Source organism: Acinonyx jubatus, chromosome A3 (genome assembly GCF_027475565.1).
Source record: "Acinonyx jubatus isolate Ajub_Pintada_27869175 chromosome A3, VMU_Ajub_asm_v1.0, whole genome shotgun sequence".
Lineage (NCBI taxonomy): Eukaryota > Metazoa > Chordata > Mammalia > Carnivora > Felidae > Acinonyx > Acinonyx jubatus.
Genome location: NC_069388.1, coordinates 60,650,560 through 60,664,687, shown reverse-complemented (window position 1 = coordinate 60,664,687; position 14,128 = coordinate 60,650,560). Strand labels below are relative to the sequence as shown.

General features: G+C 40.0%; 1 protein-coding gene across 1 annotated transcript in view; it reads right to left on the bottom strand.

Annotated features, from left to right (window-relative positions):
- TMEM131 (transmembrane protein 131) overlaps positions 1 to 13,046 on the bottom strand; it is a 235,913-nt gene extending 222,867 nt beyond the window's left edge. The window contains exon 1 of the mRNA XM_027072610.2: positions 12,357 to 13,046. Coding sequence (XP_026928411.1) covers positions 12,357 to 12,537 — 181 coding nt within the window. The 5' untranslated portion in view covers positions 12,538 to 13,046. The remainder of the gene's footprint in view (positions 1 to 12,356) is intronic.
- Between the last annotated feature and the right edge of the window lie 1,082 nt (positions 13,047 to 14,128).

Below are 14,128 nucleotides of genomic sequence, written 5' to 3'. Positions count from 1 at the left end.
ATACACACATTGGGGTGCCTGGGTGGCTCTGTCGGTTGGGCATCAAAGTCTTGATTTCACCTCAGATGGTCATGATCTCACAGTCATGAGATCCAGCCCCAAGTCAGGCTCTGCACCAGCAGCATGGAGCCTGCTGGGGACTTTCTCTCTCTCTCTCTCTGTCTGCCCCTTTCCCCCAGGCATGCACTCTTTCTCTCTCTCAAATTAAAAAAAAAAAAAAAATTATACATCAACTAGAGGGAACAAATGTGAATGTCTGTGGGAGTTAGCAGCCTAAGCTCAATGGGCATCTATGAACAGGTTTCTAGAGGGAAGAGAAACATGGGTTAATTGACCAAGAGAGTTGAGTGGAATGAGTTAAAATAATTGTTTCTGTAATTCAAACAGCCAAAATCAATAGCTTAAAGTAAAAAAACAAACATAAAATTTGAACTGATAAAGTATAACATCTATCCCTAATAACTCTTAAGACTAAAACTCTTAAAAATATAAGAAATTTTCTATTATCAAGAACATCTAATTCCAACCAACTGCTACAATCATACTTCACAATGAAACACTGAAGGTATTTTCCTAATGAAGACCAAAAAAACATAAGTAGGCCCACTTTTTCACCACTCTTATTTAATAGTGTTCTAAAGCTCTAGCCAATGCAATAATACATGCAAACATACATGTTAATATTACTGAATAACTACACTGTTATTCAATCATTTGGGGCCCACAAAAATGGCAATTCCATACAGTTCAACTTAATATGTGTGTGTGTGAAAGGAAAATAGAAAACATTAAAAATGATGTCCAGTTCCAAATTTTTCTAACATTTTAACACAATCCTAATCAAAAAGCAAATAGAAATTTTAAATTTTTTTCAAAATGATTTTACGGTTTGTAGAGAATGAAAATAAGATAGACCAGAAAATGCTTTTGGAATAACAGTAATTTAGGGGGAGGTAATAAACTGTCAAGCCAGCTAATAATAAAATGGACAAAATAAAATAAAATTATCAGTTAGAAAAAAAATAGAAAATCAAGTAACTCATCCAAATATGTAATAGAATTTGCATGAAAAGAAAATATTGTGTATAACTCATTAAGTGGTATGAAGGCAACTAACCATTTGAGAAAGATAGATTCCCTACCTGATAACAAAAGATTGATGACTTACAGATTTTCATTTAAAAATAGAATCAGAGAGAAAAAATATTGGTGAATACACTTTATGCATAGGGCTTCTTACACATGACAACTATAAAGGAAAGCATAAAGGAAAAGAGTGACAGATTTGGTCAATAAATTTTAAAATAATAATAATAAATATTAAAATATAGGGTGCCTAGGTGGCTCAGTCATTAAGCATGTGGCTTTGACTCAGGTCATGATCTCACAGTTCATGAGTCTGAGTCCAGCTTCTGGCGAGCTCAAGCCCTGCTTTGGATGAGCCCTGCTTCTCTCTTTCTGCGCCTCCTGGGATTCTCTCTCTGCCCTATGCTCACTTGTGCCCTCTCTCTTAAAAACAAAAAAAGAGGGGTGCCAGTGTGTTGGGCATCCAACTTCAGCTCAGGTTATGATCTCGTGGTTCATGGGTTTGAGCCCCACGTGGGGCTCTGTGCTGACAGCTCAGAGTCTGGAGCCTGTTTTGGATTCTGTGTCTCCCTCTCTCTCTGCCCCTCCCCAGCTGGTGCTCTGTCTCTATCTCAAAAGTAAATTAACATTAAAAAAATTTTCTTTAAAAAGAAAGAAAATTCAAATATAGAAAATTCAAATGCAAATGAAAACTTAGAAAAATGCAACTCTTAATCTTTAATTAAGTGTTCATCGAGTCACAAAGGAAAATCCAAATACCAATGGAAAAAGTGAAAAAAGACATGATTGAACAATACAAAAGTAATACAAATGAGCAAATCTATAATAGTATTCAATCTTACTAATTTTTTTTTAATGTGTCAAGCAATGTGCTAAGAGCTTTCCACCAACTCAGTAAACCTCTGCAACAACTCAATGACAAAAATGCTATCATTATCCCTACTCTATCTATGAACAGTGAAGCTTAGACACAAAGTGGTCAATCATACTTAACCAAAGTCGCACAGCCAGAAGGCAGATGACAAGAGTCCAGAGCCACACTCAATCACCATTTCCACTTTTCAACTATTACCTCTTGGAGTCCTAGGCAAGGCCATGATTCTCACTCACTGACTTAGGTAACTCACAAGGCAGTTTTGGTATGTTCTTCCTACCCCAACTCCTTGCCATACTCAAAGAATAGTGGTTTCCAGAATTCTTTCCTTGCTGACACACATTTTGACTTTGATACATATGTAGCATATCACCTAGAGTGGCCCAGGAATTTACCACCTAGAGCACTCTTCCTCTCTCTGAACTTGAGGTACTTGTTACACCTAACTGTATCACTCTAACAGTGATATGAAGCCATGGTTAAGAAACAGTGGCAATTTTTAAAAAATCAATTAAAACAATGTGACAACTTTTCTCACCAGATTGGTGAGGACTTAAAAGAAGAGTAATAGCCAATGAGGAAAAGCAGACACCCTCACAAAGTATTGTTGAAATGTCAAATGATAAGTTTTCTTCAAAGGCAACGCAGCAATATCTTTTTTTTTGAATGGGGAGTGGGGGGGAGGGAGAAGAGGGGGAAGGAAGAGAATTGGGGAGGGCACAGAAACCTAGAAAACTGATGACTGATGTTGGTTCTTTGTACTTGATAGATTACAGAAAATTTTCTCCATTTACTCGTTTGTATTTTATAATTTGTTTCAACATGCATTTTTTGTGAAATTGAAGAAAAGTTTTCCAAACTGACCTCCAGACTGTATGCACAGGAAGAATTATTGTATATTATATTGTCCCATTTCGGTGGAGATCTAATATTGTGTATTATATTATCACAAGCAAGCCCACACCCCGTACCCCACTCCCACCAAGGAGCAGTGACAGCCACAGAGGAACTGTAACCAAAAACAGATCTGAAGGGTGAGGGAAGAAGGACTAGCACCCCACATAGGGTTAATGTGAAGATTAAATGAGATGAGGCATGCAAAGCAATTAACAGTGCTGGATACAAAGAAAGTGCTTGATAAACATTAGCTGTTGTCATTAAGTAATTACAACCATTATCAATTACAGGCAATAACTGCTTACATAATATATTCCTGAAATGGTGAGATGTCAAACTTGGATAAACACTATCATTTCAGAAATACCTTTTCTTCACTCCAGTTCATTTTTAATTGGTTATGGTTCACTGCCTCTCCTACCAAGACAGGACTGAATGTATTGAAGCACTTAAAATGATAGGTGCAGGAAGAACATGACCCAGACCTCAACCTCCAAAAGCTCAAGATCCTATACAAACACAAATAAACCCAAATGCAGTTGGGAAGAAACTGACAATACTCAGAAATTTTCCTATCTACAAGAATCTATCTCTAGGATCTTAATAAAATTCAATCTAATTCCAGCCTGCTGCTGCTTTCTTACATCTTCCTCTCTTCAACTTGAGTCTCAGTTACCTTTTTTCACACCCAGCTATAACCAAGAGAAGCCCCAAGTATGGTGAGATAAACCTCTAAATATGAAATAACTCCCCTACATATGAAAGATAACTACTGCTGCACTAGTTCGGGAAAGACAAATTGCCTGTTGGTAGTGCTAACCACTACTTCATTCCCTACTTGCAAACCAAGAAGCAATACTTCAGATGAGTCCGTGCCACCAATTCACACACGCATTTTTTAAAATGATCCAGTTTGAACAGCACACTGCCCTCTCTTATGCACTGCTCTACCAAATAACTTTTAGAATGATAAACTTTATTTATAGAGAGCTTTGAGATAGGGTTTAAGCTCTAGACAGCACCCTTCTACTATAAATTCCCTAGAAAATCCTGTCTCCAATTTAATCATTCCCTGCCACCCCCCCCCGCCCCCACCAAAAAAAAAAAAAAAAAAAAAAAAAATCCAAGTAGGGCCATTGCCATACCATGAATACAAACTGCTAATTAATTTGTATCAGTAGAGCTGGCTTAGACTATTTCTCAAACTTTACTGCTGAGATAGTTTTTTACTATCATGTTTTGATGCAAATGTTATACTATAACTATATAGAAAAAAATTAGTTTTTAAGAACCAAAGTTAGACTGTCATATGATTTTGCAATCATAACTGATTCAGAAAATAGTCACAGTTTGTTAGAACTTTAAAGGACTTAAAATGCATTTCAATTTATACATAAGTAACCTAAGGAAACACTTTAAGCATGTACAATTCTTTGTTTCAAATACAGAACATGTTTCTTTTCTCCAAAACTACATGTTCACAATGCTTAGTCATGTATGAATTGAAATAATTTGTTCAAAAATGCAGGTCTGACTTATAGCAGCATCAATAATAATATATCTAAGAATAAATATAATAACCAAAGAGGAGAAAGACTTACTTACACACATTGAAAATACAAAAATACTGCTGAAATTAAAGACAACACAAATAAATGGAATGACATCCTGTGTTCATGAAGTGTTAGACTTAATACTGTTAAGATGTTCACCCTCCCCAAAACAACCTACAGATTCAATATAATCCCTATTAAAACCATAACAGCACTTTTTGCATAAACAGAAAAAAAAATCCTAAAATCCATATGGAATTTCAAGGGACCCCAAACAGCCAAACCAAACTTGAAAGAGAAAAAAGCTTAAGGACTTGCACTTCCCGATTTCAAAACTTATAACAAAGCTACAGTAACTGGAACAGTGTGGTAACTGCCTAAAAAGACAAACAGAATAGAGAACTCATTGGGCGCCTTGGTGGCTCTGTCGGTTAAGCATCTGACTTTGGCTCAGGTCATGATCTCACAGTTCATGGATTCAAGCCCCACATCAGGCTCTGTGCTGACAGCTCAGGGCCTGGAGCCTGGAGCCTGCAGCCTGCTTCAGATTCTGTATCTCCCTCTCTCTCTGCCCCTCCTCTACTCATGCTTTGTCTCTCTCGCTCTCAAAAATAAACATTAAAAAAAAAAAAAGGAATAGAGAACTCAGAAATAAATTCTCATATATATGGTCAAATGACCCTCACATAAGGGTTCCAAGACCACTCAACGAGGAAAGGATGTCTCTTCAACAAATGGTGCTGGGAAAATGCGGTATTTGCATGCAAAAGAATGAATTTGGACACTTACCTTACATCTTACAAAAATTAACTCTAAATTGACTGAAGAACAAAATGTAAGACCCCAAACTGTAAAATTCCTAGAGGAAACAGGGGGAAAGCTCCATGACATCGGATTGGACAATGTTTTCTCGTATGGTATGAAAAGCACAGGCAACAAAAGCAAAAATAGACAAATGGGACTACATCAGACTTTAAAACTTATGTGCATCAAAGGTTACACTCATAAGAGTAAAAAGGCAACCTATGGAATGGGGAAAAAATATTTAGAAATCATCTATCTGATGAGGAGCTGTTACCCAGAATATATAAAGAACTCCTACAACTCAACAATAAAAAAAATAACCCAATATAAAAATGGGCAACGAACCTGAATAGATATTTCTCAAAAAACAAAAAACAAAGATACAAATGGTCAACAAGCATATGAAAAGATGCTCAATTAATATCACTTACAAAAATGCAAATCAAAACAAGATATAACCCTACATTCATTAGGATGGCCACTATAAACAAACAAACAAACAAACAAACACAGAAGATAACAAGTATTAATTAGTGAGGATGGGGAGAAACTGAACCTTTGTGCACTGTTGGTAGAATTGTAAAATGGTGCAGCTACTATGGAAAACAGTATGGTAGTGGTTTAAAAAATTAAAAATAGAACTACCATATGATCCAATAATCCCACATATGGGTATATAACCCAAAAGAATTAAATGCAGGATCTCAGAGACATTTGCACACCTATGTTCATAGCAGAATCACTTACAACAGCCAAAAGTGAAAGCAATCCAAATGTCCATTGATGGGTAAATGGATAAATAAAATAGATAAATGGTACATAAATACAACAGAATATTCTTGAGCCTTAAAAAGGAAAGAAATCTTGTCACATGCTCCAATATAATGAACCTTGAGGACATTATGCTAAGTGAAATAAGCCAACCACAAAAAGACAAATCTTGCATGATTCCACTTAAATGAGACATCTAAAGTAGTCAAACTCATAAAAACAGAAAGTAGGATGGTGAGGCTGGAGCAGTGGAGAGAGAATTGGGGAGCTGCTATTCAATGGATAGAGCTTCAGTTATGCAAGATGAAAAAGCTCTGGAGATCTGTTCCACAACAATGTGAATATACTTCATACTACTGAACTGTACTCTTAAAATGGTTAAGATGGTAAATTTCATGTCACGTGTTTTTTTTACAATTATAGAGAAACAAACAAGGCAGGTTTGACACTCTACCATGACAGGCATGTCAAGGATCCTCTTAGTAGGGATTTTTCAGACTTTTGCCATAAGTGCTATATGCAACAAGATGAATCATGCAAAGAGTTAGGGCTTTCTAAAAATCTTTCTAAGGCAATCACACAGGAATGAAAAACTGATTTAGTATGGCAAATTAAACTAATGACCACCTAATCCAAAAATGCCTTCATAAGAACAAAGCCCCACAAATGAACTTCTGGAGCTCCTGGACCTCTAATAGAAATCTCAAAGAGATTTTTCCACTGTCAAAAGCTGATGTCACCACCAGCCTCTGGATTATCTCCAGTTCCTTTTAATCAGGGCCAGTTTCTGAGAATATTCCACATATCTAGACTAACTTGTCACACTAATCTAAAACTAAGGAATGTTCACAGAATTCAAGTTAGTCTAAATCTTAATCCAAGAATATATCAGAACCTAAGAACAGGGTCAGTAGCTTTCAATACCAAATATCTGTTCCCCAGATCACACATTCATGGGTCTCCTCAATTTCTTTTTCAGAATGTACATGATCCAGAATGGCCTAAGATTAAGATCATTTTAATGGTTATCAAGTCAATAGTGGGGCACCTGGGTGGCTAAGTCAGTTAAAGAATCCGACTACGGCTCAGGTCATGATCTCACAGCTCATGAGTTCAAGCCCCACATCAGGCTCTCTCTGCTGTCAGTGCAGAGCCCGCTTTGGATCCTCTGTCCCCCTCTCTCTCTGTGGCTCCCCCACTTGCACTCACTCCCAAAAATAAATGAACGTTAAAAAAAAAGTTAATGGTAAGTGATATGGATATGTATTTACAGCTATAAAAAAAAAGTGCACTTCACTGGAATATTTAATACATTGCTTCTGCACAAACTGGCAGTTCTGCTCTTTCTCCAGTTGGTGTACAACAAAATCTACTACATTAAGAACTCATCCAGGATTATACAGCTTGGTCTAGGAACAGATGGCTTGGGATGGAATCCTGGCTCAACTACCTACCAACTTTTTTACCTTCAGAATACTAAATTTCTCTGTACCTGTTTCATGATCTATAAACGGGTATATGAGAATCTGAAATCTTAAAATCCAAAAGTTACGAAAGTGTGGTTTACATAAGTGTCTATCACTCGGTTACAATGGAAAGCAACATGTAGGGAAGAAAAAAGTGGTGTCACCCTATGTCTTATTACAGCAGAATTCCTAGTGAGACCAGCAACCGAGTCAGAGTTTTACGTGTACTCTTGACTCTCAGCCCAGATCTCAGGTACTGGGGGAAGATAAGGTCATTTTAGACAAACCTTCATTTAAAACTGAATGCCTACTATGTACATAATGCTGCTATTGACAGAGGTTCAGAAATTCCAGTCTGGGTGAAGAAATGTCCCCCATAAAATAATTAAAGTAGCTAAATGTATCAAAATGAATGACAGATGAGTAACAGACAATGCAAACAGAAATGGAGAAAGTGGAGAGGGGAGAGCCTACTGCAGTGCCACCAGGCGGGAGGCTGTTGGGAGAGTCGCCCAAGAAAGTAAACACACATTGACACCACTTGCTAAGGGGTCAAAAATGAGACCAATGTGGCAGAGAGAATAATCACAGCATTAATAAAAACTGGGAAACCAGAGGCGGTGCGAGGTAATTCTGCCCTGGACATGTGCAGTGTGTGCTGGTGGCTGGACACACATAGGAAAGAAGACAGTGGGCGGCTGGAGAGCAGTGACTGACAACTAAGGCAGGATGACAACCAAGAGGCACAAAATCATAGAAACGGAGAAAAGTTCCAAGAAGCAGCTATCAACAGTGTCTGATGCTGCTTAAAACAGACAGTGAAGAAAAATTCAGCCAGAGAAGAAGGGCCTCTGTCTGCCAAGGCCAGTCAGAAAGCTCAAGCCACATGCAGGATGAAAAAGAATTTCTAAAATATCAAGCACTCAGTAATGATTTAATTTTTCCCCAAGAGTAGGCTGGCTTATTACTACTCCGGATGATAACCAATTAGATGATTTTACATCTACTTCCAAAGCTGATCTTTTTGGCAAGTGTCTATGAGGACCCACTGAAAGGATTATAAAGAAAAAGAAAATAGTCATTAATAAGAGAAAGAGAGGGCACACTTTTTCCAACTACAGGATTCCAAAGCTTCTGGCAGTAGCAAACAGCTTTTAGTAAAAATAAGCCAGCAAAAGTTTATTAGTGAAGTAGTATTAACAAAATAATATTCATTTACTAGGCTCTAAATGAAAGAGTAGCCACTCTACCACCATACAAAGGATTAAAATACCTCACTCTTAAGAAAATCACTTCTAAAAATATTTTTACATTATAAAGTAATAATTTGATTAGAAAAAGTAAATACTACTCCTGATCAATTCTGCCTTCCTAAGACAAATCTAATGATTATGTTTAATCTCTTCTGGCCTTTATTCCTAAGTACAGCATTTTGTTCATATGCTTTGTATATAAAACACTTTTGTACCCTCCTCCTGCATCTGTCACAAATACAACTTAAAACAAAAATTTCTGCACAAAACTAATGTATCCTGCAAACAAATTTAAAAGTCCTAATAAACACTATCAAACTTTGCCTTGCCATTAATAGCCAATTTATGAAAATACATGTGACACTGAAATTTAATTTGCCACAGACTAAAACAATCATATTCCTGTAAATCTATTCAAGTTTATATTTACTAGCTACACGAGATGTAGCTTTTTATTTACAATGAATTAAAAGACAACCATGCCTTCCAAAGATCCATTTCACAATGAAACTGTATTAGCTAATAGATGATTTTTTTTTTTCAAAAAGCTCTTATTTGCTGGTCACATTGGGCCGATTTTTTTTTTTTAAGTCTTTATTTACTTATCTTGAGAGAGAAAGAGAGAGAGCGAGCACAGGGGAGGGGCAGAGAGCAAGGGAGAGAGAGAATCCCAAGCAGGCTCTGTGCTGTCAGTGCAGAGTCTGATGCAGGACTCGAACCCACAAACCGTGTGATCATGACTTGAGCCAAAGTCGGATGCTTAACAGACTGATCACCCAGGTGCCCCACAATGGGCAGATTTATAAATCGAATACTACTAAAAATTATATGTTTAACATATGTACACATATTTTCACTATATATTTTTATTACATTTTCACTATGCGCATCGATTTCCACTGTTCTCAATATCTAGATCTTAGCTTCAAGAAAAATCCTGACACCAATCCAGGGTAAGTGAATTATTTGTAGTAATTATAGTAGCTTCTACCTCTCCCAACTCTTTCAAAATCCTTACAAACTATAGACCACAGCCAAAACATTCTCAAAGGTTCCTTTTCTCTGAAATAATAACATACTACCATTGAGCCGTAAAAATGGCTGTTAAGATATAGGAATGTTAAGACATCTAGGATGTTAAGACAAGGAAATGGCTCATGCTTCTGACATAAGAAAATTAACATCTAGTCCAAACATAAAAAAAAACTGCATTAGGTAACGCAATTAGCTATTTCCACTGTTTTTCTTCATCAATGAGTTTTATTTTGTTTTGAAGATGTTCTAGTGAAATTCTGCTGCAATGGAGGAAAAATATACCAAATACAAAGTACTCAGAGAACAATCATTAATATTGCAGGGAAATCTTAACTTTGAAAAATTACTAGTTTATACTACTAAAATAAACACAAAAAATCCTCAGGGTATAAACTGACAAACTGAACTCAGCCACCTCCAGAAATATGCCCAGGTTTCCTGAAAAAACTCAACAGCACATTCTGGGGGGCAAATGGTGTATTTGTGCCCCATCAGATGCTAAACTCATGGTATCACTCACAATCATTTAAGAAAATCAATCCCATTTCTTCTACTTACTCAAACAAAAACAATACCAAAGTTTGATCAGGAAGAAGGCTGAAAGCATAGGCCATTTTTGGAGCAACCTTCGCAGAATATTTTATTAGAACCAGATTTTATCTATGATGGGCAGAGTCTTGTGTTCTGTATTAGTGTAATTACCAGCAATAGCTTGACTAGCTAGTTTGTACATTCAAACGGTTCATACAGACACAACATGGGCCACAAAAGATGTCTGATTCTGCCAGGACCACTGACAGATTCAACCACATCTTTTCATACCTTACACCCTGGCAAGTAATTTTTCTCACGTGAGCCCTACATTCATGAGTAGAGAGGTACACTAAAACTTATAAACAAATAGGAAATTAGCAAATATAATTTAGGCTGACATTTCTCAAACAAGGGAGTTGTTAACTATACACAGAAAATTAGCATATATAAGGCTGTTGGGGTAAAAAAAAAAAAAAAGCAGCAGAAAGATAACCTTAATGTTTTACAAGACTCAATCATCATTTTAGTTCCCCGTGCTAATGGCTCATGAAGATAGTCATTCACTCAAACTAGTGTTAAATCCCTACTGTGTGCCTGGCAGTGTACAAGGTAAGAAAAAGAACAGAAAATGAAGGCCACAATACCTGCCAAGGACTACTTGAAATAAAAGGAGACATGCCCATTAAATTGCTGTACTGTTTTAGCTTTACTGGACACAAACCACAGGCCAGCCCGTGCTGGACACCGTAGGCACACAATAGTAACAATCATCTAACTGCAGATCTGTAACCAATCAATGAACTATGACAATACCAGGCCTGACTAGTCCTAAAGCAGCAATATTTCATTCTGGAAATAATCTTGCCTCTGTCGATTAATTCTTTCAACAGATGGCAATTCTCTGAATAATTTCCACCTATGTGAACCCAGACTAAGGTTGCTTAAAGAGTTAAATGAGAGAATGTAATGTTTTGAACAAAAATTGAAAAAGAGTAAACAGAGGCACATTTGCACTTCAACATTAATTTGGTTTGCATTTAGCCATTGCCTTCAAAAATGATAAAAAAGCAAGTGACTTTAGTCATAAAGCAGAATATCAACCCGAAAGTTACTGTGGCAAGACATTATTTTCTAGTAGTGGCAGTTTAGTGGGAAACGGAAGCTAAAAAGGTTTTGCTTAGCTTTTTAAAAACCATTCACTTTTAGTGATTTCTTTGTGACAGCTGTGACCACCCATTTCCTTAGGCTCAAAAACAGGTAGTCCCAACACAACTACAGTTTTGGTACAGTCTTCAATACTAACAAGTTTTTCTTAAGTAGGTGTCATTTGTTAACTAAATTATAAAGGCTTGCAAACTAGAAACGACATCTGCTTTTAAAATCTTTCACGTTAAAGATGACACCCGATCTTAAATTAAAAATGTAAACAGACTTCCAATACCTTAACTAGAGAACTAAACGGAACTGTATTATGGATATAGAATTGCTAGCTAAACAATCTACTGCAAAGCGATAAAGGAAAGGGAAGATGAAGAAACAGATTCCTCACCAAGAAATGTTTGAACAAATTCAAAGTAAAATTCTGTAAGCTATGTTTTGAAGCCTTTCCACCAGTCTTGCTATTTTTACTACGACATTTAAAAGTGAGCTCTGTGTGCACGCCGTTATTAAAACCGCAACCAAAGGGGGAAAAGTGTCCTAAAATTTGCCCATTAACAGCAATCAAGACTACAAATATGCCCCTCCTACATGGTGAGCCAAGTGGCAAGAAGATACGAGAACTCAGGAAGTTTTGAAATGGCAGTGACAGGAGTCAACAGGGAAGGCAAGGGGAAAGAATCACGGAGAACAAGAGCAACTCCGTGCGGCCAACGCCACGAGTTGGCATCCGAACTGCAAGTTCCCGGCTCGGGACGGGACTCGAACGGGCAACTTCGCGCCGGACGGAGCTGCGCGCTCGGCCGCCCTCCGAGCCCCGAGCCGCAGCCCTTCGTCCCCGTTCGTAGTCCCGCTGCCGCGTCCGCGAGGGCGCGCTGACAGCCGCGGGGCCGGGCCTGGGAGATGCCGGCCGGCTGACACCCACCTTCCTTCTCGGCCCGCGCCGCGGCCACTACGAGGGTCATCACCAGGTGCAGCGCTCCCAGTAGGCCGGCGGCCCCGCTCCGCGGGCCCCCGCCGCGGCTGGCCGCGGGCTCCACACCGGCCCCTGCGGACGTGGAGGCGGCGGCGACTCCTGCTGCTCCTCCTCCAGCCCGCTTCCCCATCCCTGCCGGCCGGGGGCCGCCGCGCTCGAGGTCCGGCGCGGCCCTTCTCGGCGAGGCGGCAGCGGCACGGGAGCCGTGGTCCGGGCTCTGACCGCGGCGCCGGGGGCGAGAGTGGTTCCGGGCCCAGGGCTCGGGCTCCGGGCGTGGGTCTGGGTCCGTACGTGCGTGTGAGCGAGAGTGTCAGTCACGGCCTCGGCCTCAGCATCGCCTACGAAGAGTCGAAGCGGAGAGGCCGCGGGTCAAGCACGGCGGGCGGCCATACTGGAAACGGGCAAGGGCCGCGGGCTCTGGGCGCTGGCCTGCGAGGGGCGGGGCGCGGCCCTGGGCACCGCCCCCGCCGTGCCGTCACCTGAGGGGCCAGCCGGTCAGTCTGCCCCGGAGTCCGTGAGTCTTAATTTCTCGTCCGGCTCTTGGCGACCCAAGGCATCACTAGCCGGACAGGACGCGGGCAGTACAACTCCAACCTGTCACTTCTGCCCCGCGGAAGAGGAGAAGGGGGAGGGAAGAAGGACCAGGCCCCGTCGCCAGGACTTATGATGGCGGTTCACGCTTCGTGGAGGCAGTGACGGCAATCACGTGGAGACGAAGGGGCCTAGTCGCGCAGCCGCCCTGGGGCGTGGGCGGGGCCGAGAGGGACTGCGGGGCGCCTGGGGAGGCTTGCCCGCTGCTCCCACGCGGGAACAAACCTCTTGCATCTCTAGTGCTGCAATGCTAGAGCCTACCAGAGGACTGAGTGCGCATCCAGACCTCGAGGCCCCGTGCGGAAAATCCATTCCAGTGACTCCTTCTGGTCCCGCCTATGCCTCTCGGCCTGACAATACTCCGGGCCTGATTCAGTTCCTGGTGGCGCTTCCTTGAGATCTGGGACTTGCTCCATTCATCTTTGTATCCTCAAGTCACGGTACCCAGAAGCGCTTAATGGAATCCTCTTGCCCTTGGAATTGTGCCTACTTTGCTGCAGGAAAACCCTTTGCTTTGTGTATATAAAGCAGCAGTGACCCTGGAGGGAGAGGGCAGGTTGTTCTTTAGAAAAGTGCCCGATGGCCATACTGGCTTTCTCCGTCTGGAAATAATTCTTAAGACGTTTTATACACATAGTTCCTTCAAAGCCCAAATCAAAAGCCTTCTTTAGTCTCCTTCAGGAAGGCTTCTCATGCCTCTTAACACCTTAGGTCGAGGTTCTTGGTGGGCATGGCTATACTCTTCAAAATTTAAGGTCCATGAGAGTCCCTCTTCTTAATAACTTCCCCTACCTCCTAACTTAGTAACTATTTTAATAACTTTCCTTAATTCCACAGCCATTTGCTTATGCTTAGCAGTATTGGTTGGGTGAATCAATGGATTTTTAAGGCCACATAAGGTCTCCACCTCAATACGTCTGAGAACAAACTATAAAGGAAAATAAGATCAGACTTGGAAAAGGAACTCAGAGTGCCACCCTATGCTGTAGTCTTCTTTATCAAGCAAGCACTTAAGTTTATTTGTAAATTAATACATTTTTTATAGTCTTACCCTGATGATTTTGAAAAGCAATTTTGTTTTCCTGAGCATTAGTGTTAAAATTGAGAAATCAAACTTTGTTCGTGATGTA